The sequence below is a fragment of the Martes martes genome, assembly GCF_963455335.1.
Source record: "Martes martes genome assembly, chromosome: 16".
Taxonomy (NCBI): domain Eukaryota; kingdom Metazoa; phylum Chordata; class Mammalia; order Carnivora; family Mustelidae; genus Martes; species Martes martes.
Genome location: NC_137904.1, coordinates 16,469,551 through 16,497,527, shown reverse-complemented (window position 1 = coordinate 16,497,527; position 27,977 = coordinate 16,469,551). Strand labels below are relative to the sequence as shown.

General features: G+C 43.1%; 1 protein-coding gene across 2 annotated transcripts; it reads right to left on the bottom strand.

Moving 5' to 3' along the window:
- Window positions 1–27,857, bottom strand: LOC308357773 (myosin-8-like; the record flags this gene model as incomplete). 2 transcript variants are annotated; one of them, XM_080827542.1, is made up of 38 exons in its annotated part: window positions 1–273; window positions 1,542–1,637; window positions 2,211–2,315; window positions 2,504–2,674; window positions 2,765–2,890; window positions 3,874–4,077; window positions 4,747–5,055; window positions 6,385–6,509; window positions 6,608–6,773; window positions 6,857–7,040; window positions 8,139–8,335; window positions 8,460–8,578; window positions 8,935–9,061; window positions 9,483–9,872; window positions 9,961–10,051; window positions 10,133–10,278; window positions 10,359–10,535; window positions 10,629–10,871; window positions 13,481–13,736; window positions 15,187–15,323; window positions 15,420–15,543; window positions 15,896–16,013; window positions 16,096–16,183; window positions 17,789–17,856; window positions 17,967–18,276; window positions 19,545–19,715; window positions 20,825–20,974; window positions 21,064–21,182; window positions 22,371–22,509; window positions 22,699–22,802; window positions 22,891–22,989; window positions 23,861–23,924; window positions 24,053–24,145; window positions 24,230–24,344; window positions 24,441–24,468; window positions 26,666–26,822; window positions 26,908–27,051; window positions 27,648–27,857. In XM_080827542.1, 38 exons carry the CDS (start codon window positions 27,855–27,857, stop codon window positions 124–126), a joined length of 5,820 nt encoding a protein of 1,939 aa, XP_080683668.1. In that variant the 3' UTR covers window positions 1–123. The 2 variants fall into 2 exon arrangements, with proteins under 2 accessions (XP_080683668.1, XP_080683669.1); XM_080827543.1 differs by having other exon boundaries at window positions 17,958–18,276; window positions 27,648–27,833.
- Between the last annotated feature and the right edge of the window lie 120 nt (window positions 27,858–27,977).

Below are 27,977 nucleotides of genomic sequence, written 5' to 3'. Positions count from 1 at the left end.
GAGTATGAGTTTGCTTGAGTTTTTATTTACTCAACATTAAGAGAAAAATGAGCATCATAAGTGGCCCAGAATAGCACATTTTGTGCATTTCTTCAGCCTCTTGGCAGCATCAGGCAGATGTGTTCACTCTGCACTGACTTTCGTGTGGACCTCCCGGCTCTTCGCCCGCAGCTTGTTGACCTGGGACTCGGCAATGTCAGCCCGCTCCTCAGCCTCCTCCAGCTCGTGCTGGAGCTTGCGGAATTTAGCAAGGTTGGTGTTGGATTGTTCCTCCTGAGAGGAAAGATAAAATTGTGAGAATTAGACTTTGTGATTCTCACTGCACTTGTCACCAAATAGGATTATTTCCTCAACTCAGATATGTCCTTCTTATGGCCTGTTTGGCATGTCTGACTTCAAATCTGGACAGAACTTGTCACTTCAGTTGTGTATTTTTTTCACTCTAAAGAATGAAAGAAGAAACACTTTTGAAGTGGAAGGACAGCCTTAGTGTGTCAAAGCCGTATGTCCGTGAAATCCATTTCTGCTGCATGGACCGGGTAGAAAGAAGGAAGAGAGCCATGTGCCCTGACAGAGTTTAGTAAGTAAATGCAAGGTCAAGTTTCAACTTTGAGACAACCTCACTTAGCAATTTTTTGTCATATATTTTGACTCTGGTATACAGAGAAAGGGAAAAAGTGGGAAAAATGGGTCTGAGAAGATGTGTGCATCTGTTGGTTTTACTTATTACCACTTGAGCTCCTCCCTTCCTTCTTCCCTCTCCTAACTTCCTGTCTACTTCCAACCTACCACATTGTGTCTGGAAGAATGGGGAACATCAGGAAAAGTGAGGCTGGAGAATCTTCTAGCATGTTCTTATTTGCTATAGTACATGTGGAGAGATGAGCCCCTGATGATACCGGTCGTGTCAGGAACGAGTCAGCTGGGGTAAAGATTTATGTTTGGCTCTTGAGAACACTTGGTCTTGTTCATTTCTAGAGAGGAGTATTTATCGTGGACTACAGTTGTGATGATGCAGTCTTTGCCGCTATCAAGGTGGGTTATTTGGAACTTTGTTTTATCCCCCCAACTCTTACAAAATGCCCAATAATAAAAATATCTCCTCTTAAAGTCCTATTCTGTAATCAGGATTTGGGGGTAAGTTCATGTTTATAATCTCTCATACAATATGAGTGGTATATTAATTGAATTTAAATTCAAAACAAAACAATTAAAAATATGAGTGGCATATTCTGACTTTGCTTGTTTTCTCATTGACACATTCTTTTTTTTTTTAAATTTTTTAAAAGATTTTTTATTTACCTATTTGACAGAGAGATCACAAGTAGGCAGAGAGGCAGGCAGAGAGAGAGGAGGAAGCAGGCTCCCCGCTGAGCAGAGAGCCTGACGCGGGGCCCGATCCCAGGACGCTGGGACCATGACCCGAGCCGAAGGCAGAGGCTTAAACCACTGAGCCGCCCAGGCGCCCCGACACATTCTCTTAATATACTTTCCACCCCAAAAGTAGTTTTCTTCTCCCTCAAGGGCTTAAAGGTACTCACAGCCTCCTCAGCTTGTCTCTTGTATGATTTCACCTTCGCTTGTAATTTATCTACCAAGTCCTGCAGCCTGAGAACATTCTTGCGGTCTTCCTCAGTCTGGCGGTGTGAAAGAACAGTCTGCATTCAGTACAATGGAATGAGCCACTTACAGGCGATAAAATCATACCACTTTGGTGTGATGGCAGGTGGACCTCGGGTAAACTTGGTCAACCTGCGCCTTCCTCTGTAGTATTAACAGTAGCCATTCTTTCTAAATGTCCACACTGTGCAGGCACTGTGTTAGGGAATTCTGCACATCTTCTCTGAATCTCGCCTCCCTACTCTGAAGAGTACATGCTGTTACTCTCTTTTATAGGGAATGAAACTAAGGTTTAATTGTTAAGCAACTTACCCAAGTTCAAAAATTAAGAGGGGCCAAATTAGGACTAATGTCCTGTTCATCTGGATTTAAAACCTGTATCGTTTTCTCTGATACACAATTTTCTAAAGTCTTCCATGCCTCTCCTAGCTTAGAAAAGGGTCTGAGACAAGCATTTTTATCCTTTGCCCCTTTATTTATATATTGAGTTCAGGTGGATTTGTTTGTGAGCACCACATAAATAGTTAAACAGATTGTCAGTTTCCCTTTGGGCAGGAAGTCTGGATGTTCTAGAAAGTTTTTCCCTTTACCTGGTAGGTGAGTTCCTTTACTCTTCTCTCATGTTTCCGCAAACCTTTAACAGCCTCAGCATTACGTTTCTGCTCATTTTCAACCTCTCCTTCAAGCTCACGTACCTACAACCAAGAAAGATACGTATATAGCCAGTCTTAGGGGATATTAATTAGCTCACAACCTGCTGAAGATATTTTGGCTGAATGCCTTCAGCCTCAGGACAATGATGGGCTTTAATATATAGGGAGAGAGAAAAAGAGAGGGAGTGTCCTTTTCCCCCTCCCAGATTCAGAGAGATTGTGAGACCCACCCTGGCCTCCAGTTTCTGGATCTGCTTCTTCCCGCCCTTCAGGGCCAGCTGCTCAGCCTCGTCCAGACGGTGCTGCAGGTCCTTCACCGTCTGCTCCAAGTTCTTCTTCATGCGCTCCAGGTGGGCGCTGGTGTCCTGCTCCTTCTTCAGCTCCTCGGCCATCATGGCCGCCTATTTAGTAAATGCATTGAGACAATAAGGAAACCTAGTAATGGCAGGTAACACACGTGTGTCAGTAAAACCCATGCTGAGCTTGCTCACATCAGTGATGGCCTTCTTGGCCTTCTCTTCTGCATTGCGTGATTCTTGAATGACTTCTTCCACTTCACTCTGGAGTTGTGAAACGTCATTTTCCAATTTCTTCTTGGTGTTGATCAGGCTGGTGTTCTGTTAAAAGTAATCAATGGAAAGTTGTAAGACTTGCTGTTTGCCAATGTGGGATTTTACAGACGTCTTACTGGTTGGCTTGTGCGGCGGACCTGACAGCAACAGTTTACTCAACTTTAAATATTTGTTCAGTGCAAAATATTAATCATTTGAAAGATTGGAACAGCCCCTCCCACTACCCCACTGTCTATCTAATTTATGCATGAGGACTTTTGAGATTTAAGAATGCCTATATTAATTAATTGCTCTTTCAATTATATTTCAATCAGACATTACTAGTGTTCTATCCTCAAAAGGTTGGAAATAGCAGAAAATAATTGATTTTTTTGTGAGTGCCTGGCATTGGGAGTTTTTCAGTTGGGAAAGGATCTATTCTCTGATAACTTTCATCGTTTGCTCCCTGGGGGAATACTGAGTTAGTCTTAGGAAAATATTTTATTAAAATTTTAACCCAGTGCTTCTCAAAGGGAATCAGCACTGCCTCAGTGTGTATTTGGAAACATTTGGAGGTAGGTGTTTTTGCTTGTTAAAATGACCACCCGATGCTACTGCATTTAATGTCCAGACAAATCAGCAATGCCCTGCAGGAGTCCCGTACAGTAAACACAACAGCACTAAATGCAGAAGGACTCCTGACGAGAAACACTAGGTGGCACATTTTTGGATTCCGGAGTTAACAAATCATCTTTATTCAAGTTTATTCTAAATCATGGTTTTCAAGATCTAAGAGTCAAAACTCTAAAGATTTTTTAAATAAAACTCTCCTTTTAGAGATTAGAAAATCTTAAAAAAGACATATAGGAACACACACCAAAAAATCGCCTATAGTCCCACCATTCCAAGATAACTGCAGTTAATATTTTAGAGCTTATCCCCCATCCTTTTTTATATACATATATTTATAAAAATGGAGCATTTTCCTACTGTAATTCTGATCCATCACTCAAAAGTACACCAGCATTTGCCTGATGTGGAGGTCTTACCTGGGTGTGCAGGAGCTGGACGCGCTCACTGGCATCCAGGAGCTCCTGTTCTGCGATTTTCCTGCTCCTCTCCGTCTGCTCCAGAGTGGCCCGCAGCTCCTCGATCTCGGCCTGCAGCAGGTTGGCTCTGCGCTCCACCATGGCCAGCTGCTCCTTCAGGTCCTCCTGGCCCCTCAGGGCGTCATCCAGGTGCAGCTGGGTGTCCTGTTAAGTTAAAAAAAAAAAAAGCCTTAGATACTCTGAAGGGGATGAGAACATCCCAGGAGGTGAACTGGCAGAATGTACTGGTGCCAAGAGCAGGAAGTGACAGGCCTGTCATTTGAGTGTGAAAATGGTGATGTCACTAGCTTAGGTGAATGAGAATGATCAGGAGACAGAGTCTCATTCTATTTATGCCATTAACTGGTTATTTTTTCATGTGTGAATAACTAATGTCTGTCACTTACAGAGTATTTTCCATATGCTCTCCCTAGTACTTGACATCTGTTATCTCATTTGATTCTCGCAGGAACCCTATGAAGTGGGTAGTTTCATTCTTATTTTGTAGAAGCAGCAGCAGAAGTTCTGAGAGGTTAAATCGTTGGCTTAAAATCAGGCAACTAGTAAGTAACACAACTAAGGCTCAGCCTCAGGCTTATTGGTACCAAAGTCTTGTACTCTCTCCCATCTCAAAGCTTATCTCTGGGCTTCTGTTTGTTCTTTTATATAGCATTTCTGTAAAAATATATTCTGTGCATATTTAGCTGTCTCCATACTGTGATCGGTATAATTTGTTAAAAGAAAAAAAAAACTGGGTTGTTTAGCACAAAGATGTTTTGCTGAATGGAGGACAGGTCACTTCCCTGACTTAGCTGTTGATGTGGACCTGTTTACCTTCAGGATGCCTTGCGTGTTCCTGTAGTTCCTCAAACTCTCTGCAGCCACGCGGTTGGCATGGTTCAGCTGGATTTCCATCTCATTGAGGTCTCCTTCCATCTTCTTCTTGAGCCTGATGGCATCATTCCTGCTCCTGATCTCAGCATCCAGCATGGTCTGCATCGACTCCACAACCCTGATGTGGTTTCTCTTCAGCTGGTCGATTTCCTCATCCTTCTCAGCAATTTTCCTGTCGACCTCAGACTTGACTTGGTTCAACTCCAGCTGGATGCGCAGGATCTTTCCCTCTTCATGTTCAAGAGATGCCTTAGCAAAATAGTGATCAATTAATAATGGAAAATAACTTAAATATTTGGAGTGTATTGCCTTGTGAGCCAAACTTACTACCATCAGTTTTTCTGATTTTACAAAGTACAACACAACAGTTCCCGGAACCTGCTAGGTAAATAATTTATTTTTTATTTACTCAGTCAGATTGTATAGGGCAGCTCTGTAATAACAGTGCTTTGTAAAGTATTAAGTGCTGTGTAAGTATTATTCATATGAGTACTAACAGAACTCACTTTTAAACTCATGTAGGAAAAATGAACCCTCAGTCTGTTTTATACATTAAAATGTTTGTAGAAATTCTCAATTTAAAAACATTTTTCTGATTACAGAATATATGTTCACTGTAGAACATGGGGCAATATATAAAAAAAAGGAAAACTTCCTATTGTGTGCCCTACCCAAAGATGACCATTTTAATATGGGACATATTTTTTAGTTTTCCTACTTATACATATATTTTTACGTGATGAAATTATAGTGTGTATTCACATGTGTCTTTTTTTTTTTTTTTTTTTTTTTTTAAAGATTTTATTTATTTATTTGTCAGAGAGAGAAAGAGCGAGAGAGCACAGGGAGACAGAGTGGCAGGCAGAGTCAGAGGGAGAAGCAGGCTCCCCGCCGAGCAAGGAGCCCGATGCGGGACTCGATCCCAGGACGCTGGGATCATGACCTGAGCCGAAGGCAGCTGCTTAACCAACTGAGCCACCCAGGCGTCCCTTCACATGTGTCTTTGCTTTAAAATTATTGTCCACCATAAATACTTCCCCATATTAATTATATTTAGTGGTTGGATACAGTTGCATCATATGAATGTTCCATAGTTAGCTTCATCTTGCTCTGGGATTGGAAATCTTTGTGCTTAAAGATTTACCTTCATTTAAGAGAATTTTCCTGAGGCAGATTCTTATAGAATTGATGGGTCAGAGTATTACATTTTTTTTTTAAGATTTTTATTTATTTGTCAGAGAGAGAGAGAGAGAGAGAGCACACAAGCAGGCAGAGTGGCAGGCAGAGACAGAGAGAGAAGCAGGCTTCCTGCCAAGCAAGGAGCCCGATGTGGGACTCGATCCCAGGGCCCTGGGATCATGACCTGAGCCGAAGGCAGCGGCTAAACCGACTGAGCCATCCAGGCGTCCCCAGAGTATTACATTTTTAAGGCTTTTGCTGACTGTTGCCAAATCGTCCTTCATAAAGGCTGTACAAATAGTTCATATTCTCCCAAGTGCTGTAATAATGGATCCATCGCCCACTTCGAGTGTTTTCACCCATGTCTTTGATTTTCCCCCTTAGCAGAATAATATGTACCTCTGCTTCCTCTAAGGCAGCCTGAATGTCACATTTCTCTTGTTCCACTTGCTTCTTTATTTTCTCCAGTTCATGGATTTGCTTCCCTCCCTCAGCAATCTGCTCAGTGAGGTCAGAAATCTCCTCTGTGGGTGAACAGACAGGGGAGGAGCGGTCAGAATCATGCAGCATTGCAAGGGTCTTGCCAGGGCTGTTGGAAGTACAGAAGTTCAAGAGCACTCACGCTGCAAGTTCTTGTTCTCTCGCTTGAGGCTTTCGACGTGATCCAGGGATTCCTCGTAGGCATTCTTGACCTTGAACAGCTCAGTGCTGAGCGCTCGGGCCTCCTTCTGGGAGGCCTCAAGTTCAGCCTGAGTTTCCTCATACTTCTGTTTCCACTCCGCCAGGACCTGAAAAGCACCAAATTGTCAGCTTCTGCAAGGAGAAAGGGAGACCAAGTAAACATTGATGAAGTTTAAGCAGGGTGGGCCACCTTGTCGAAGTTCCTCTGCTTCTTGTCCAGGGCGGCGCAGGCCGCGTTGGTTCTCTCCACGTCCAGCATGAGGTCCTCCACCTCATTCTGGAGCCGCTGCTTCGTCTTTTCTAGAGAAGCGCATTTGGCATTCACGGCTTCTACGTGCTCCTCGGCTTCTTGCAGACGCTGGGCCAGCTTCTTCCTGGAACGTTAGCCGGGCAGTTAAGGAGAGTGGTCTGGAACCGGGGCAAGCGATAACATTATAGAAGCAGGCCTGCTTCTATAATGGCAGAGAACATACGGTTATCCAAGCTGTGGCAGCCAGAGCTGCTTTTTGGATCGGTCCTTCATGAAGAGGTCCGAAGTGGCGAGCCCCTGGGTTCAGCCCTTAGAAGCTGCTGCTGGTGCTCCATTGTACGTGTCTTACTACAGGAGTAATTCAGGGTTTTCAGGATTTGCGATTGAGTCTGGTCGCACAAAATGATTATTCAGGACAATTTTATTGATTGATGTATATATCTCATCTCATTCCAAAAAGGATTTGAGGCTAACTAGATATTTTACTGGGCAAAAGTGTACTGAGCATACTCAATTTGCTTTCTGACTTTCCATTTCATTTTATGTACTTTTTCCCTAGAGAAAAATAGATAATTTCTGTTAATATGTATTTGGAGTTCTCACCAGAGAGAGAAATTGATGGATAAATCAGGACAGTTTAAGCAAGGCAAGTTTTCTTTTTTCCTTTTGAATTGCCCACATTCTTAATGCCCACTCCCCATTGAGTGCTAACTCTACATCCTAGCGGCACAGAAAATCCTTTCACCCTGAAGCCCAAGAAGATCTACTTGAAGGTCTTCTGTGGTCTATACACAGACTAAGGGTTTATTTTATTTAGACCAACCCTGGACATTATGTACAGTTTGGTGGCCTCCAGCATGGGTTTGAAGAGCTGTGTCTTCCTACTGCAGTACTGAGGAAGGTGGGCTCTGGAATCAGGATATCTGGTTTTAATCCCAGCTGTACTCTCTATTAATCATGTGCTCTTGGGTTAGTTGGTAACCTCTCACAGCCTGTTTCCTCCTCTGTAACACAGGAATAAAACATGATGCTGCTATGAAAACTAAATGAGCTAATGTGTATATATAGTACTTGACACATAGTGTGCGCTCCGTAAATTTAGCGTCTATTATTACTGTTATGTTACCGTCATCGATATCATCATCATGTTGTTTCTGAGAGTTGCTGGGTTGTGCAGCTAGAAACCATGTCATTTTCCTCCCCCAGTGTTCACAGCACGTACTTGGCCTCCTCCAGCTCCTCCGTGCGCTGGATGGCGTCCGTCTCGTATTTGGTCCTCCACTGGGCCACCTCGCTGTTGGCCTTGGACAGCGCCCTCTGCAGCTCGGCCTTGCCCTCCTGCTCCTCCTCATACTGTTCCCGCAGCAGGTCACAGTCGTGGCGGGAGGACTGCAGGGCGTGGGCCAGGGCGTTCTTGGCCTGCGGGAGGACTAGTTCAGTGACTTGAATGCATTTTTTCAGTGATACATAATTTATATACCCAGACTAGAACCTAAAGGGATGTGCTTCGATTTGCTCAGCGAAGATCTTTGGTAAAACTCACTTTAGTTTCTTCTTCCAGCTGACGTTTCAGCTCCTCGATCTGCTGCGTGGATGCTTGTTTGCTTCTTGAAAGCTGAGAGACTAAAGCATCTTTCTCATCTAATTGTCGGGAATATTCACCTAAGAATAGCAGACGTAAATGAATTGGTTAATGGCATAAAACTAAGCTTAAGCTTTCATATTTGTGTATACATGTACATTTATATACGTATATACATCAAATATGTATTTTATCTGCTTCTAAATATGGGTATAGAACTGGTTGGAACTGGAGGTAAAAAGCAGAAATGCCACAGAAGTGTCACAGGTAAACTATTCTGCCGATTCTCGCTTTGTATTCTTTCTTACTTGCTCAGCACGTTGCACCAGATTGTTTATTTCCTTCTAAAGTGGAAGGGAGTATTGCTGTTTCTCCAGAACCTCTGGAATCACTTTTATCTAGTATATAGTTTCAGGGCCCAGGGGAAGGTCCGCACCTGCTTCTGTCTGCAGACGCGCTCTCTGAGCCGTCAGGTCATTGATCAGCCGCTGCTGCTCCTCTTCCTTGGTCTTAAGTTCACTCACCTGGTCTTCTAGAGCACGACACATCTTTTCAAGGTTCCCCTATGGGATGTGGCAGTGAAAGATGAGTCACTGAGTGCAGTAAGAAAAAGTTAAAACTTGAGTAAAAATATTTTCAAGTATTTTTAGAGTGAATAAATTCAAGCATGAGTAGAAAGTTATGGTGCCAACTTGATGGGACAGGCTAAGATTTCAGCATGGTGAGGGTGGAGTGTCCCTGAAGTAGCCCTTGTTGGAGCCCATTCATTTTCTCCAACAATACTGACACGTGCTTAAAGTGGATTTTGAAATCGTCTTAATAGGTTATAAGGAAATGCTAACAGAAATGAAGTAGAGTGGAATATATTAGAATAGGAAATATTAGATTAGTGCTATAAATTGCCAGTAAGCAATGTTTAGTGACAGAACAAGGAGTATTCTGTCAGGTTATTAATTACCATCAGTTAGAGATGGTTTGGGGTACCTTGGCTTTGGAAATAGCCTCTGCGTTACTGGCGAGGTCATCAATCTCCATCTTCATCTCGCTCTTCTCCTTCTCCAGCTTCTGCTTGACCCTCTGCAGGTTGTCTATCTGCTCCCCAAGCTCGGCCACGCTGTCCGCGTGCTTCTTCCTCAGGGTGGCCGCCGTGGCTTCGTGCTGCAGGGTGGCCTCCTCCAGGTCCCTGCGCATCTTCTGGAACTCGGCCTCGCGCTTCTTGTTCATCTCGACCTGGGCAGAAGTGGCCCCACCGGCTTCCTCCAGGCGCTCGCTGATCTCCTCCAGTTCCCGGGAGAGGTCAGAGCGCTGCTTCTCTGCTTTGGCCCGGGAGGCCCGCTCTGCCTCGATTTCCTCCTCTAGCTCCTCAATGCGGGCCTGGGGGTGACACATCAACATTAACATAAACTCATCTCAGTCTCAGGGTTTTTGGGGTACAGAAAAAAGTGAAGGTGAGATGGTTCACCTGCAGCTCTTTGATCTTCTTCTGTAGTTGAACTTCTACTGCCTGCTCATCTTCAATTTTGCTTAGCAGATTGCTGATTTCAAATTCTTTCCTGTGGACAGAAGACCAAGACATATTACTACTCATGAATTGAAAGATGATATTACATGGAATTTTTTTCTGGAGTTCCTACTTTTTGAGTTTCTCATCAAGTTGCTGCTTGTCATTTTCTATATCCATTGTGGATTCTTGGGCCAATTTTAGGTCTCCCTCCAGTTTCCTCTTTGTTCTTTCTAGATCCATTCGAAGTTTCTTTTCTTGCTCTAGAGACCCTTCAAGCTAATGAGAAAGGAAAATATGTTAAACATTGAAAATGTTTTTTAAAAAATCCTTTAGAGGGATATCAAAAACACACTTACGTCATCCACTTGCTGCTCTAGCTTGGCTTTAGCCTTGGTCAGGGTGTTGACTTTGTCCTCTTCTGCCTGCAGGTCATCCAGGGTCTGCTGGTGGGCCTCTTGGAGAGCTTTCTTCTCCTTGGTCAGCTTTGCGATGGTTTCGTCCAGACCTGCCATCTCTTCTGTGAGGTTTTTCACCTTAAAGAATTAAAAAGAGAAATGATAGCTGTGCTAAAGCATGTTAGTAGGGTGGCAGAATGTCTGTATGGTAGAACAGAATATGACGCATACCTTGTTCTCCGTGGCGTGCTTCTCCTTTTCAACCTTGGCCAGGGTCAGCTCAAGGTCGTCAATGTCTTTCTTGAGCTCTGAACACTCGTCCTCCAATTTCCTCTTCTTGGCCGTTAGCTCGGCGTTGATCTCCTCCTCATCTTCTGCCCTCTCAGTCACCTCCTTGATCTTGGCCTCCAGCTGGATTTTGTTTTTGATCAGTTGCTCACACCTTTCCTCTGCATCAGCCAAGGCATCAGCTTCCTGTGGAGAGATTCATTAAGGTCATTAGAGAGCTTGTTACGATTTTGAACTTGTTCTTTGCACAAAATAGTAGTGTTTGCTGACTTTTGGTGCCTTTTTCAGTATGAATGTATATTAAACTTAATTGAACATTATTACATGGCCTGGGGAAATGGAGCTAATTAAAAGCAAGACTATAGACTTAGAAGCAAATTAATTTGAAAAATGACTGGATTGAAGTGTCTAGGAGAATGATTGGCCATGGGAAGCCTAAGGTCTTGTCTCAGTATTGTCTCCATATGGATGAACGTGGGCAAATTACTTTATTCCTTTATCTTTTGTTTTCTGATATGTAGTTGAGAGGGCGGGAATAAATGATCATTAGGAACGTTTCAGGTGTGATGTTAAAAGTTTTTTTTAAAGAATTTATTTATTTATTTGTCAGAGCACACAAGCATGGGGAGTGGCAGGTAAAAGGAGAAGCAGGCTCCCCACTGAGCACGGAGCCCCACGTGGGATTTGATCCCAGGACCCTGGGGTCATGACTTGAGCCAAAGGCAGATGCTTAACTGACAAAGCCACCCAGGTGCCCCCAAAGATTTTGACTTATGTAAGTTAGATTTGGTTTTGCTCATTCCCTGTTCACCTTAAGAAACTAGTTGTTTGGGGCGCCTGGGTCGCTCAGTGGGTTAAAGCCTCTGCCTTCGGCTCAGGTCATGATCCCAGGGTCCTGGGATCGAGCCCCACATTGGGCTCTCTGCTCAGCAGGAAGCCTGCTTCCTCCTCTCTCTCTGCCTGCCTCTCTGCCTACTTGTGATCTCTGTCTGTCAAATAAATAAATTAAAAAAAAAAAAGAAACTAGTTGTTTGACTGAATTTGAAAAGGAAAAGAAAAAGAACTTAAATAATTTTATGCCTGTGAATACATTTCCATGAACCATTTGTTGATACACTCACAACCTTCCTGATAGTCCACAGCAGTGCTGTAAATGTCCACAGTTTTCATTTGTACTTTAAGGATCACCTGTTAGTCTCAACATGAATTTTAGAATATACAAGAATGTGTAATTTTGAGGCATTACATAGCCCCAAACAGTTTTTATGAGTGACTGAGGAATTCAAATACAAATCAGCTCAGCCTTATTAGATTACTCTTGCCTGGGGAATTTCTTTAACTTCTCACTCAGTGTTTGTTTTGTTCATAGCTTATGTTTTTTAAATGCTTAAATGAATGACAATGGGGACTTCCCAGGGGTCCTTTGCTCTTATTTTTAATAGTGATGCATTTGGTAAGTGTTTATTCACTGACTGATGACAAGAACTGTGAAGAGACGCTAGGCTGAAGCAGCTGTTGGTTTCGTGTCTTGGGAAGATGTAACCTTCATGTAAGTGAAAGTATCAGAAGGGAAAGTTGAAAATAGCTTTAAGATTTTAGGGAAACTATCCTTTTCACAGGTTTTTTCATGACAGTGGTGGGCTTTTGAGCCATGCAAATGGGAGGTTGTGCTTGGCCAGAGTACTGGTCCAGTCTGTCCCCCCCACCCCCAATTACCACTTCTTCCTGAGCTAGTAAACAGAAGCTTTAAGAGCTTGGGATGTCTGTCAGAGGAGGGCTCACAGAGGGAACTTGGCTCTACCTTATACTCTGGTTGCTCAGTTCATGTAACTGCAGGCAGATTTATTGAGCTAAATCTCAGGGGTTAGGGATGGAGAGAAATAAGAATAAGGGGCACCTGCACCCCGGTGTTTATAGTAACAATGTCCACAGTAGCCAAACAGGCAAGAGCTGAGATGTCCATTCGACAGATGAATGGATAAAGAAGATGTGGTTCGTATATACAGTGGGATATTACTCAGCCATCAGAAAGGATGACATCTTACCATTGCCACTGATGTGGTTGGAACTGAAGGGTATTATGCAGAGCGAAATAAGTTAGTCAGAGAAAGACCGTTACCATATGGTTTCACTCATATGTGGAATATAAAAAACAGCATAGAGTATCGTAGGGGAAGGGAGGGAAAACTGAATGGGAAGAAATCAGAGAGGGAGACAAACCATGAGAGACTCTTATGTATAAGAAACAAACTGATGGTTGCTGGAGGGGAGAGGAGTGGAGGCATGGGGTAACTGGGTGAGGGCACGTGATGTGATGATGAGCACTGGTGTTGTATGCAACTGATGAACCAGAAGCTTCTGCTTCTGAAACTAATGAGATACTGTATGTTGGCTACTTGAATTTAAAAAAAGAATAATGGCCTTTTTAAAATTTCAGTACAGTCTCAAACTTGCATCTGGAGAATAGGATGATCCTCATAAGGCTGGGATGAAGCACACCAGGCAAATGGGTAAGCTATCTAACTGCAAGCTGGAGCCTTGCCTTTAAAAGGCTTCCTTCGTGGCTGCTAGTTTTGTGATATTATTGAATGGTCTTTAGTCCTCCCTTTCCCATTTGTAATTCGGAAGTCATTGTGCATATCTTCCTCACAGGACTACTGAAAGGTAAGTGAAACACCTAAAAAAGTAACTTGAGATTTTTCTTTTCCAAGACAAGGCTGTTTGTAAATCTGAAGTAGGTATGCCTTCCAGAAATGCTGCGGTAACATGTTGCATTCAGAATACAGAATACTCACGGACTGAACCTGGAGCTGCAGGTCATTTTTCTCTTTTAAGAGAGTGACCATTTTTTCCTCCAGTTCCTTCCTTTTGGCCTCTGACTTGGCGAGCTCGTCTTTGATTTTCTGAAACTCTTCCTTCATGGTGGCCATCTCCTTCTCGGTCTCTGCACTCTTGAGGAGCGGCTTGATCCTGAAGAAGAGCTTCATCCAGGGCCAGTGCTTGACGTTCATGAAGGCGCGGACGTTGTACTGGATGCAGAAAAGGGCTTCTCTGAAATGATGTAAAAATATCAGCGTCGATCAAGTCACCGGGACCAGTGTTACCGTTGTCAGTTTTTATTTTACTCACAGGTTCCCCTTGTGGTGAGCCCCCAGGTGTCAATGATACAGCAGAGTTCGTGTATGTTCCATGCGGGCTTTATACAGACACAGACACACTCATCGTAGTGCCCAGTGTAACCAGTTTGCTAAAGTGTATGGCTCATATTGAGCAGTTCTGTGTTCTCAAGACCCTTACCACACTAGCAAAGGAGCAGACCGTAGAGCAGGAATAGTCCGCACGTATGAGGAACACATACCAGTTTAAGATCATTTGAAATATTGCAGCATTGGTGATTTGGGAGTGGACGTGGCATTTGTGAGTTGGTTGTGTTGCCAGGCCGTTGGCCTGCAGAGTGAGCTGTGAGATGACACCGGGTGCTGAGATGCCCCGCCTGAGGAGTTTAGGATTTAGCACGTCTTTCTTGAAGCCTTTCCTCTTATTTTGATTACCACTGAATTATCCACTCATAACTTCTGTTAGCTTTTTCAGATAATGTACTGGCTTTTCTCAGATTCTTTCAAATACCTCATTCTTATTTGCTTAATTAGGTTGTTAATATCTATAGGTGATTTAGCATGCATTGAGCACCCAAATTTGTTTTATCTAAGTACAATTTTTAAATAGTAATAAAAGATGTCCCTTCTGCAAACTGTAGCACTAGACTAGCAAGCTTTGCTGTATACCTCTTCAAGCTTATTAAAGTGAAAATTCACTTTCTGTATAGGTCCAAATTATGAGAACCATGACTCTGAGAAGGCAAATACCATGACACAAACCACAATGTAGACACGTGGGAAGGACTTGGGAACACTTACAATACCAGTCCAAGTAAGCAGGGGAGGAGCAAAATGAATGCCAAGTGTGTTGGTGGGGGGCGGGGGGGGGGCAGGGAGTGCATCAGTGCTGGATAGATAGAGCTGGATGAGGCTCACTGGAGAAAGGACAAAGGCAAGTTCTGGATTGGTAAATAAGTACATTAGGACGAAGGGGAAAGGCTGGGGCAAACAGGAAAACAGGAGATAAGCAAATTACTCAGCCTGGCTGGACAAGGCTGTGTGGTTGGAAATGACGGAGGTCCTGGGGAATACAGAGGGCCTTGACAGCCACGCAAGGCAACTGGATTTGTCATGGGGGGCCAGGGGGAGCCACAGACTGAGATAAGCATGTTGGAAACTGTGCTTATTGCACGTTATTCTGGTAGCTCTGTATGAGGTGGATAGACAGGGAGAAGCTGGAGGGAGTACAAGTGTGAGGGCTCAAGAGAAGGCGGATATGTCTTAGCGGTATGTTTTAATCGTGTGAAAGGCATGTATTTGCCACAAAATGAAAGTTAATAAATGAGAAGGGCTGGGTGATAGTCCCATAGGGACTTTACAATGCAGATAATCTGCACTGTTACCTCCTTTGCAACATTTTCTGATACTCGACCCTCATTAGGAATCCCCTGCAGACGGCCTGAGTTCTTGTTATAATCTGGGCCAACTTTTCATCTCTCATTTCTTCCAGAAGACCCAGAAGTCCAGCTTTGAAGAAAACCTGGAAAAAGGGAGAATCCCGAGTCTTCCCCATGGTACAGGAGACACAGAAATAGCAGAAGGGCATGGAGCAGGTAGGAATAAATGACAGATATACCTTGGTATGTCCAAATTTATACTGGGTGTGGTCAATATCAATAGAGGCAAGAAGTTTCTCCGAAGCCTTCTTGCTGTCAATGAACTGTCCTTCTGGAATGGCGCTTGCATTTAAAACTTTGTATCTGTTCAGTCAAACAAAGGAGAGAATGATTAGCGAGGTATGATTATATGGGGAAACCAACTGACCCCAAAAACTTGAGAGAAAAAGTAAAAGAAAATCCAGCTGTCCTTCAGGTGCAGATAGTAACACAGTGTGATTTTTCTGTAGTCTAATGCATGTGTCCTTCCTATTTATAAGAAATACCACCTCTTCGAACTGTCATCCTGTCCTACTGCCAGAAGACTATATTATCTGATTTCTTAATTTTATAGCATTTACTAAGCAGGGCACATGAGATACGATGAACAGAGGACAACAATTAAGATGATAGAATGTTCACAGCATTCAGTGAAATACAATAAAGAGGAACTGGCCTTTGTTTAAAATCCCCATAAAGGATCCTGCTCGGGAACCCCTTCCTGCAGATGCGGATCCCTTCCAGCACCCCGTTGCACCGCAGCTGGTGCAGGACAAGTTCATGCTCCATGGCCCCTGAGAGGAAGAGCACACATGCCTCATTTCATGGTCTAAAGCAAGCACCCTGGAGCTTGTTGGGGTATCAGATGGGTCTTACCTGGAGTCTTGGTTTCGTTGGGGATGATGCAGCGTACAAAGTGGGGGTGAGTGCTCCTCAGGTTGGTCATCAGCTTATTTAGATTTTCCTAGAAAGCCAGATAGAAGGGACTTGATGAGAAAGTTTGATTTCAGATTGCTTTTTTGAAATTATTTGGAGTGAACCTAGACACTCCCTTAACTGTGAGGGATAAGCCTCTGAGATTTCAACTGGTCTGTATTTTTAAGGTCTTCAGGGTTCTAGCCTGCCAGTTAGTCACAAGGCCAAGCGCTGGGAAGAAATGCAGCTCTCCAGGGTATTCATTTACAACAGCTAGGATCTATTCTCTAAACAAACTGCAAATCCCGTAGCCTTGATGCATAGGAATTGCTCTCGCCTGGGAATCAGAAGACAGAATCTGTGGTCTCATTCTGCCACTGATGAGCTGCTTGACTGTAAAATCCCACTTGTCTTTCTGGACCTTAATCGGTAAGGAGTTGAGATTACCTCTAAATCCTCTTCCATCTGTCTCAGTGCTAGTAATTTTCACAGTTGTAGTTGACACTGGGAACCTGAGCTAGCCCTTGTCCCGCCTTTGCCATTCCTTCCTTGAAGTTGTTATTATCCATGGAACCTGTGACTGCTTGTTTGTAATTTTTTTTTTTTTGACGAGTCTAAAATCACGAGACTGTATAGTCTTGCATGGGTGGATCTTGGGTGCCTGGGAATGATCCACAGCCTGAAGCATCTGGGGGATGTTATTTCAAAAATAATGTAATTGCTTATGACTGATGATGATGTCTTACTCAACTATAGAAAACTCACATGTAAATATTTCTCAATATTTCTTAGGTACAGTCTTTGAGAAAGCACAGTTGCTTTTTTCTTCTTTCATATCTCAGTTAACTATTAGGAAACAAAATAAGTACTGTGGGCTTCTCATCTTGAAGACATGTGCAAGAATAAGTTTATGAAGCAAGAGCCTACTTGGTGAGATGAGGAAAATTGGTAGTGAGAAAGAAAAAGAACTGGCCAGTCTTCCTGTTCCAGTCGCGGGTTATAGTCTTCAGTTTTAAAGGGAATGAGATTTAGCCGTACAGATTCTGACAAAGCAGCTGTGGTCCAGACATTTCACACACTTCCCTTTGGAAGAGTCAGTTGTTAAGATACCTGACAAAATCACATTATTCGTGGTAAAATTATTTGTTATTTTAATCTTAAGAGATATTTTCTAGCTTAATCATCCATATAAATCACTAGGCTTGGTTTTAGAGGGTTTTCTGCCATTATAAAAAATTAAATCCACCTCAGAGGACAAAGGTGCATATTGGGGGAAGGATGTGCTAAAGAGCGTGTCTCTGGTTCATTGTCAAAGAGGAACTCAGGAGCGTTCTCGAAGGGCGACATTAGTAGAATAAAGATAACAGCTTTCCTTGGGTACAGCTTTGAAGTTCAGCTATGCTTCTTTAAAAATCAGCCTGATTACATAATATGAAAGCTGCTAAGGCTGTTTCGGCATTACTGAACACATTAGATGATCGTAATGAAGAATAATTGGTAGAGCATCTGGCCGTGTAAGAGAAGTGTTGCTTGGTTCGACCATGATAAGAGTGAGTATTTGAACATTCCACTCTCTCCTGATTTATTCTAAACCCTGTAATTATGATAATTTACAGAAACCGAATAGAGTTTTTGGGTGAAATTTGTACTTTACCCTGAAAAGGGCTGACACGGTCTGGAATGAAGAACCCTTCTTCTTAGCACCTTTCTTTGCGCCACTATCTGAGGTAGAAAGAACAACCCGTCAATTAGAGCAGAATCCTAGAGGCTGGAATGTTATATTGACATTTGGTGGGAATGCGCTTGATTTAGTTTAAGGGCACTGAAAGTACCTGCTTCAGCACTCGAGTAGGTGGAAAAGAGACTGGCCAGAGTCTTCATCGCGGACTTCTGGTACAGCCCAACCACAGTGTCGTTCAGAGGGTCCTTGTTCTTGTCCAGCCAGCCACCAATGTTGTAGTCCACGGTGCCGGCGTAGTGGATCAGAGAGAAGTGGGCCTCGGCCTTGCCCTTGACCACCTTGGGCTTCTGGAAGTTGGCCGACTTGCCCAGGTGCTGGTCATACAGCTTGTTCTTAAAGGAGGTGTCTGTGGCCTTGGGGAACATGCACTCTTCTTCCAGGATGGAGAAGATGCCCAGTGGCTGAATTCAGAAGGGTGGACATTAGTGTCAATGTATCTTTCCCAAAAGATGCAGACGTGGTGGCTGTATCTGATTGAATTATCAGAACTGCCAAATAAATACATATATAAAATAAACCAGGATCATAGACCACAAAGAAATCCTTTCGTTATCATTGGAGTGATTTTCCCACCATTCCTTGTCACATTCAATCCATAGCACACTTTCAGGTAAGAGAATAGCAGAATACAAACTCCAAATGTCAGTCAGTATAGCATGTATGGGCAGTTTGTTAAAATGTTCCGTGTTATCACACTTTCTGCCTATTTAATGAATTAATCTACTGTCACTTTTATTTTGTTATGAAAGAGATTTACTGACTTAGAGTGATATTTACTTTATATGCAGTAATTTAATAATATAAATAATCCAAACCTTATTTAAGACATTTTCTGTATTTAATCCCTTTTGGATTATGGAAAACCGTAAGCACTTAGACTTCTTGACTTCCAAACAGATTATCTTTCATAGAGGTTCTTGCTGAGTTACATGTATGCTAATTTTTATCTAGAAAAAAAATTTATTTATATTGCTGATGTCTTCGATTGCAGTGGAAATAGATTCAGAGCTAGTGAGGTAGTTCTGCTGGTGGAGCAGATCATCTCAGTTGAGTTTTCAGTGGTGCTTTAAAATCAGGTTTGAGTTGCTGTTAGGACAAAACTGGTTAGAACAGAATGAAACTAAACACTCTGATCCTTCTTCTTCTTCTTTTTTTTTTTTTTAAAGATTTTATCTATTTATTTGTCAGAGAGAGAGAGAGCAAGCGCATGGGCAGGCAGAAGTAGAGGAAGAAGCAGGCTTCCAGCTGAGCAAGGAGCCAGATGTGGGACTCGATCCCAGGACCCTGGGTTCATGACCTGAGCTGAAGGCAGACGCTTAACCGCTGAGCCACTCAGGTGTCTGCCGCCACTCTGGTCCTTCATAGGCAGAAGTTGAAAAGAGGGAGGAAGTTCTAAACAAAAATTGTGTTTGTTCTGATATCCGTCTATGTAAGATCATTGTGATACTTTCTAGAATTGCTTCAGACACTTGGGAGAGTTATCCTTGCACTCTGTCTTTCCTTTAGAAGTCAAACAGAGCAGGGTGCTGGAGTAGCTCAGTCAGTTAAGTGTCCCGACTCTTGATTTCAGCTCAGGTTTTGATCTCAGGATTGTAAGTTCAAGCCCCGAGTTGGACTGCACGTTGGGCATGGGGCCTACTTAACAAAACATTAAGAAAGTCAAACAGACCTTCTCGATGAGTTCGATGCAGGCAGCCAGGTCCATCCCGAAGTCGATGAAGGTCCACTCGATGCCCTCCTTCTTGTACTCCTCCTGCTCCAGCACGAACATGTGGTGGTTGAAGAACTGTTGCAGCTTCTCGTTGGTGAAGTTGATGCACAGCTGCTCCAGGCTATTGAACTAAATAAAACAAAATTATCAACATTAAATGGATTTTTTAGCAGTAAAATTCTGAAAAATTCTTTTATTGAAAAACTGAAAAATCCTTTTAGTGAAAAAATATGGAATCTAGTAAAGAAATAAAATTTAAACTAATTGTTGTTCTTTCAGAGGTCCCAAGGAAAAAAAATGATCTCTTTTTTTGACATGAGCCTTTATTGTGAATTCTGGGCATTATTTAAAGGCATAGGTGTCAATTATACAGCAAGACTTCTGGTAGAATTGACATTTTCCCAGCTGTAAGATTGCATAGCAAAAGCATACCTTGAAACTACAACCATGGTCCCATGGGATAATGGTTTAGTTTTAAGGGTGAAGGCAATTTATTGGAAAGACTCACTTTTACCATCCCACTCTCCAATTCAGGATAAAGTTCTCATTTTCACTCTTGTCTGTCACAGAATAAGGGAAGCTTATGCTGCAACCTTTTAGTGGATGTACAAAGTGGAATAATAGGCAAGTTTTTCTCCTCTCCATCTCAGACATCTAGACGCTATTTCTCTTGCTGAGTCTGTTAAAGTAGGGACCTGATGACCTGAAAGGGTCTTTGTACTAATTTAACCCGCCTTTTGCACATGCTGCAGTGGATGCCCTGGAGGTGAAATAGTGCATGTCCGATGAGCTTGGGACAGGAGAGACTATGGCATGTGTGCTTCCTCCTCCACTGGTGATGCCCTGTCTACACATCTGGGCTCTTGTCCTGGCTTTGCCTTAAAGGGCTGTGGGATCTGTAGCAAGCGTTTTCATTTCCCTGCGACTCTTGTTTCTCCACATGTAATTCATAGAAATATTTATTAACCTTTCATGGGTTGTTTGGAAGATTAAATGAGGCATCATTAAATGAGCATCTTAAAGTGCTTAGTGGAGTCCAGAAATACCCTCACTCCTCCACAAATGCCAGTAATGGTTGTCATTATGTTTCTGTTACTGCCTAGCTGTGTGGGAGGTCACTCCTGTCCTGGGTGCTGATGGAGGAAGCAGTGTAGACACCATAAATATACAGGAATGCCTAGTGTATCAGAGCCCACGGCATTTTTCTCTCACTTTTTGTTAATATGAAGACAACTCACATCAAAGATCTCAAAGCCGGCGATGTCCAAGACCCCGATGAAGTACTGCCTGGGCTGCTTGGTGTCCAGCTGCTGGTTGATGCGGGTGACCATCCACAGGAACATCTTCTCGTAGACGGCCTTGGCCAGAGCGCCCACGGCGTTGTACACCTTTGCGGACAGAGTAGTGATTGTTGGCGCTACTGAAGACATGCTATGAGGGCTTGGGGCGGTGTCATTCATTGAGGTCGCACACTCACCTGCTGCACAGTCTGGCCTTTGGTGACGTACTCATTGCCGACCTTGACCCTGGGGTAGCAGAGGGCTTTGAGCAGGTCAGCAGAGTTCAGGTTCTGGAGATAGGCCGCCTTGTCAGCAACTGCAGAGACAAAATTCAAGAAACGTTTAATGGTGGATATCCCCTTTAACCTAATTTTCTATTTTTTTCCAATCCATTTTCTTTATTATTTAAATAAAAAGTTTTGAGTAATTCTGTAGAAGGTCAGATGAGGTTCCCTGTACATCAGAGCACATGCTTGCTAATAAATAGTCAGCTACATTGGTCTTTGGGGATTTATTGCAAGCAGCTTTTGAGAAATTCATCAACAGTTAACATATGTCCAGCGTATATGGCAACACTTTATGTAAGGCAAGAGCCATAGGGCCTGCTCTTAAGGCAGACATATTAGGTGTGGTAGGAGGCAAGAGATAAATACATCTTAATATTTGCTGTTAGGGAGAGATAAAAGTACCAATATTTGGATCCCAATTTCAATTTTGCTCCTCCACGTTTAAATCCACTTTTTCAGTTTCATTATCTGAAGGTGTGGGTATTAAATTTCACTATGTGCCCCCTACGGAGTCTCTTTCTGAAATTCTGCCAAGGACTGTAACGTAAATGCCACAGGTCTGGTACCACAGAAACTGCTGACAAGTTTAGAGGAGGGAGAGATTGTATCAAGCTGGGGGAGGAGGGTTTCAGAAAGGCTTTAAGGAGCAGAAAACTTTAGTTTCCTTGGTAGGTCCTTTATGTTCCGCACATGGAACACATGATTTTTCTTTCTCAGTTCTTTTTTTATCTGACTGCCTAGAGTGCCTGCAGGTTTATATATAGATAGCGCACACATGTGCACAGATACCTAGGGACGTCCTTCGCCCCCAGCTCTGTCGGGCAGATCTTGTCTCCCCAGGCACTAGTGGGCCAGCCAGTGCTGAAGTAGGCTAATATGCCAACTTGTCTCACGTACGTGGCCACCGTTGCCTCAGCAGAGCAGGAGCGCTGTGCCGTCTCTTCCTTTCTCTCATGATCTGGCTCCAGTTGTGCTTTTTAGATATGTCTTTCTAAGCACCTGTTAGGGTTCATTTTAACTTATTTGGGCTGCTTAGAAATGATGAAGCTAGGACACATGAGAGAGGAAAGTGGGGTGGGGGAGGAAAGCGTGCGGTGTGTGTAAATATGTACATGCCCTTCAGAATTTCCTCTGTAACAGAGATGTGAGTTTAGAATAGACTTTTTTTTTTCTGCCATAATCTTTAATTCAGACCCAGAAGGAGGTTCATCTGGTACCTTCGGTGCCATCCGGCTCTGCCTGCTCCTCACGCTGCTTCTGCTTGAACTTCATGTTCCCATAATGCATCACGGCACCCGTGAGCTTGTAGATGGAGACTTTCTCTTCAGGAGTGAAGCCCAGGATGTCAATGGCGCTCTGCCAGGAGAAATGACAGGACGAAGATTAGGGCAGAAGACACTAATTTATTTTGGAGAATTTATACAGTATCGTAGAGTAACCACACCTACAGGGCTGTTCCTGCACTTAATGGAATTTTTTTCAGAGAGAGGGAGAGAGAGAGAGAGAGAGAGAGAGTGTGTGTGTGTGTGTGTGTGTGTGACTTACATCTGTGGCCATCAGCTCTTCTTGGTCATCAATGCTGGGGACCGTGATCTCCCCTTGACTGACGAAGGCATAGTCATATGGGTTGGTGGTGATCAGGAGCATTTCTGGGTACATACAGTTGAGGGTATACATTTTACATTAATTGTTAATAGAACTATTAATGTTTATCTGTGAATTGAAGTTCTTCCTTACCAATCAGATCTGGCTTCTTATTGGAAGTGATCTGATAAAAAATATGATAGCTTCTTTCTGCCTTTAGCTGGAAAGTAACCCTAGACTTTTCTAGAAGATCTGGAAATAGAAATACATATTAAATTAGAAAAAAATCAATACAGCTGAAATATATATTTTTTAGGGGGGGAGAAGGAGAGAGGGAGGGATGAGAGAGAGGTAGGGGGAGGGGCAGAAGGGGAGGAAGTGAGAGAACCTTAAGCAGGCTCCTCACTCAGTGCAGAGCCTGGTGCAGGGCTTCTTGATCTTACGACCCTGAGACATGACCTGAGCCAAAATCAAGAGTTAGACGCTCAACTGACTGAGACACCCCAGTTCCCCAATACTGCTGAAATACCAAATGAACCTCAGTGTCTTTGCTAAAACTGGGGACATTATGTTAGACTTTGTTGAGATTTCTGCCTGATGATTGATCCTCTTGGTGCGCATATAAGAATTCCAAATATATATGACAACTGCACAAGTTTCTCACCATCTCAGAGTAGAGACAGAAACCTGTCTGCTCCAGTAAAAATAAATTTGTAATTTGGGGGACCTGTGACCCCTGGATTATAATCGATCTGTAATATCTTCTCTGTCCTTATGTCTCCTGATACTTTGTGGTGAGCGATTACTTAGGAATACCTGCCAGAGCTCAGATGAAGAGAAGTACTGTAAGCCTAGAGGTGACTCTCAAGAAGCCAGATGTAGCCCTAATGTTTGTCCTGGAAAAAAATATCAGAGTTGCTTCTGTGGCAGGAATTTCAGAATGTGCTCCAGAACCGTCAGTCTGCATTGAGGTTGACGGAGCACACGGTGGGTTTATGGATAAGTCTGGCATTAGCTCATGGGCAACACTGGCAGCAGGCTTGGCACACGCCAAGTGTTCCTGAATACCTTGCACATGAAATCACTCATTTTTCTTTCATATTTTGGTGGTCCTGTTACTCACATGTTTCAATATCTGCAGAAGCCAGCTTCCCTGTAGTACCAAAGTGGATTCGAATGAATTTACCCTTGAAAAGAGAAAGATTTGTATGGAAAAGTTGAAACACACAGAAGGATGCAATTGAAATGATAAATTGGATATGTTTTCTCTGGTGTGGAAGGGCTGAGAAGATCCCTCTGTGACCAGGAGACTTACAAAGCGAGAGGAGTTGTCATTCCTCACGGTCTTGGCGTTGCCAAAGGCCTCCAGTAGGGGGTTGGCGCTGATGATTTGATCTTCAAGGGTGCCCTGCAAAGGCAAGAGTGGTCCTTACTTCTGGAGCTCCAGACTTCCCAAGAGCCCTGAGAGTCTAGAGTCTGGCCGCAGACCCACCTGCATTTTGCCGGAGGTAGGTTCCTCCTTCTTCTTCTCCCCAGTGACTGCAATTGTTGCAAAGTACTGGATGACACGCTTGGTGTTCACAGTCTTCCCTGCACCAGATTCTCCGCTGTCAAACAGAGACCAGAGAAGAGATCAGAACTATTACAGCTCTCGTTGTCTATATCTAAGACAGTCAAAACCAGAGAAGGGAAGAATCACGTACGTGATCAGGATGGACTGGTTCTCACGATCTGTGAAAGAGAAGTCAAGACCATCAGTTAAAAAAGAAAAAAAATTCAATATAAAGATTAATGAGTCAGTTTAGATCAAACACAGCTTGTTCTTTTAACATTTTGAAGATGTCATCTATGATTTTGGTTTTATGGTTAGTCCCCGAAGAGCACTTGGTTCTTGGAGTAAAATTTGTGACAATGACAGGCAGGCTATCATCTGTTTCCTTTTGTATTTTATTTATTTTTAAAGACTTTGTGATCAATTTCAAACATATACCAAGTAGAGACAATAACATAGGGAGCCCCCCATGTTCCCATCATACAGCCATGACAATTATCATCATTTGGCCAATTTTATATCCTCTATACTCCCATCCCATTGTCCCTGGATTACTTTAAAGAAAATCTCAGGCTCCTATAATTTCCTCTATCAATACTTCAGTAAGAATTATAGAATTTGAACTCACGAGGGATCTTACAAATTACCAAGGCCAATTTTTTATTTAACAAACAGATAAAGACGAGGAGACCCACAGAGGAATCAGTGACGTTTTGAATAATAATTACATAGCTCGTTAAGGTCAAAGATATTCAGGTCTTTTGACTTCAACCTTATATATTTTTCTGCTACTTGGCCTCCTCCCAGCTCTTGATATGACTAATTTGAGTGCTGGTAACACTAAATAGGGAAGGGATCTGGAACTGTAAATGTGTTCATTTAATCTTATGTTCCTTTTAATTTCATGTACATTTCTAAATCATAAATCATATTCTAAATCATAAATCATTTCTAAATCACTAGTTATATGACTGATGTTTTGGATTTATACCAATTTTCTGATATGTTAGATCTCCAATTCTATTTGAATGAATTCTCAAACCTAAAAATCTATCAAAGAAATAGATACAAATCTGGATGTTATTTCGATGTGGATGTAGACTTCAGAGAACTTATTCAGAGCAGTAAATGGAGATTTTAGAACATACTCAAATGGATTTTTTTCCAATAGCAGAAAAATTATGAAAGATCCTATCACATCTCATGGGAGCACTGATAAGAAAACAAAGTTATAGTCTCTTTTGGCAAAGCTAAAATAACATGAACCAGGTCAGAGGCCACAGTTTAGCATGGTTTTATATGCAGATCACATTTGCGAGCCATAAGTGATCTTGAACTTGGAGCAGCCCCAAAGTTGGGGAGTGCAGACCTTGGTGTAGGGGTGATGGTGTACAGAGCCGAGGGAGTGCAGCTGCTGAGTATTACAGCCTCTGAAATGAGCCAGCCCGTGGATCATTTCTGGAAGGTAGCTAGCTTCTGCTGACGACGAAAGAACAGTTTCCTGGCATGAAATCCTTGTGGAATTGCTAGCCAAATTATAATGGAAGATTCCTATTTTATTCCTTTCTCTTCTCTCTTCTCCTTTAACACACAGCTCAAAGACAAGTGCAGCAAAACAAACCAAACCCAGAAAAGAACCAAACCCTCTCAGTTTCCAAAACCCTATGGAACAACAGGAAACTCCAGAATTTGGAGTATTTCCAAAGGCAGTACATTTGGTGTGTGAAGATAAAAGGTTTTGATGCTATACTTGGGCCTGTAATGTCTATCAGATCTGTTTGTTTATGCTTTGAGAAGACAGGAATAACAGATTTTGATACGATTTCAAAAAATATTTTCAGAGGAAGAGGTATTTTTGTTTTCTTCCGTTCTAATAGGAAAATCCTTCAGAATCATCGGAAGGAAAGTGGTAGCTCTTTCTTTACACGTGTTCTACCCCAAAGGCTCGCACTATTGGCTGTGTCGTTTAACCATAGAGGTAAGAATGCACAAAACTTTCCAGCTGTAGCTGGCAACTGTTTTCCTTGATTGCTGTGGATGTGCCTATTTTAAAATAATGGATTTGAACTTTTCTCCTGTCGAAATCAGAAATTAAAACCTATGGGAAAGTGGCAGATGCGTTTACAGAGGTCTGCTGATTGTTTCCGCCTGGCTCCTGCTTACTGGCTGGGTTAGCTGGGTGCGTCAGTGAGCTCGGCCAGCTGCCCTTTCCTCTTTCTGAAATGGGGATGACACTATAGCTCTGGGAGTTCCGTGAACACGGTGAAGCCCCATGTGGCTGCGATGTATTATTATAATCAAGGGCTAGACAGAGTCTGTTTGTTAAAGGTTCTCTTTCCGTGTATCTGGACATAAGTAGCTGCGTCACCCACTCACCGGTCAGCATGAACTGGTAGGCGTTGTCCGAGATGGAGAAGATGTGGGGCGGGGCCTCCTGGCGCTTCTTGCCTCGGTAGGCGGCCACCACCTCGGGGTTGTACACTGGTAGCCATTTGTAGGGGTTCACAGTGACACAGAAGAGGCCTGAGTAGGTCTGAGAAAACCAGAAAATGTGACATGTGGATCTTGTCTTTACCCAGAGAGATAGACAGAATAGGGATATGCTGAAGGGCACTCACGTAGATCATCCAGGCTGCGTAACGCTCTTTGAGGTTGTACAGCACTCCAGGCTCGTGCAGGTGGGTCATCATGGCCATGTCCTCGATCTTGTCGTATTTCGGAGGGTTCATGGGGAAGACTTGGTCCTCCCTGACGGTTAGAGTCTGGCAAGTAAAGTGAGAGACCACTTTGTATTAATGGTGGGACACAGAGTTGATTTGTCTGTTTGCTTTGCTTATAAAACTATAATTACCGACACCTTTCATTTATTTAGTATTCTTTAAATAAAGGCATGGAAGTATATTTGTTTGAGAGTCTGATGCTAAGAAAATCTGTCTCCTATGATGAACTAGGATACTACCTTTTTAAAAAGATGGTTTTTCTTCCCACATCCAATCTGGGGGGAAGGAATGGGGAAACTAATACATTATTTAGCTCAGTAAATAACAATACTTCGCTGACAGGAGAAGCTGGCTTCTGTTTCTAAACCCCCAAACTTGGGGTTTAGAGTGGGAAGTGGGGAGTTCAGGGATATGGTGGTGGCTAACTCCAGTATGTCAAAGTCCTGTGGATAGGTGGGAAGGGGGGACCCGAGGTGACTGCTGAGAACGTCCTTAGCCATCCGAATCAGGCATCCATAATGGACCAGGAGGGTGTCTGTGTGGCAGGAGGCTGAGGTCCCCAGCAAGGAGAACTTCACCTTGAATGAGGAGACAGAGGAAGACAGCTGGGAGCGTTTTCTCCCGGTATGTTTACTTACTGCCCCACCTTCTGTCTTCACAGTTACTTTCCCTCCTTCCTTGCTCTGTATGGTGCTCTTCACGTAGGAGGCCTTGGGCTCTGCGACAAACACCGATGTTTTAGCATCGAAGGGTTTGTTTTGGGCCTCGATGCGCTCCTTTTCCGATTTTCGGAGGAAGGGAGCAGCTTCGCCAAAAACCGCCATCTCAGCATCCGAGCTCGCGCTCATGGCTGTGGTTTATTTAGCAGAAGATTCTGTCTTGGGAAAGAAATGGGGCAGAGAGAGAAACAGCAACCGGAAGTTATACCTGTGAGCTAGGATGTGTCATGAAAGAGATGTTGCACCCTC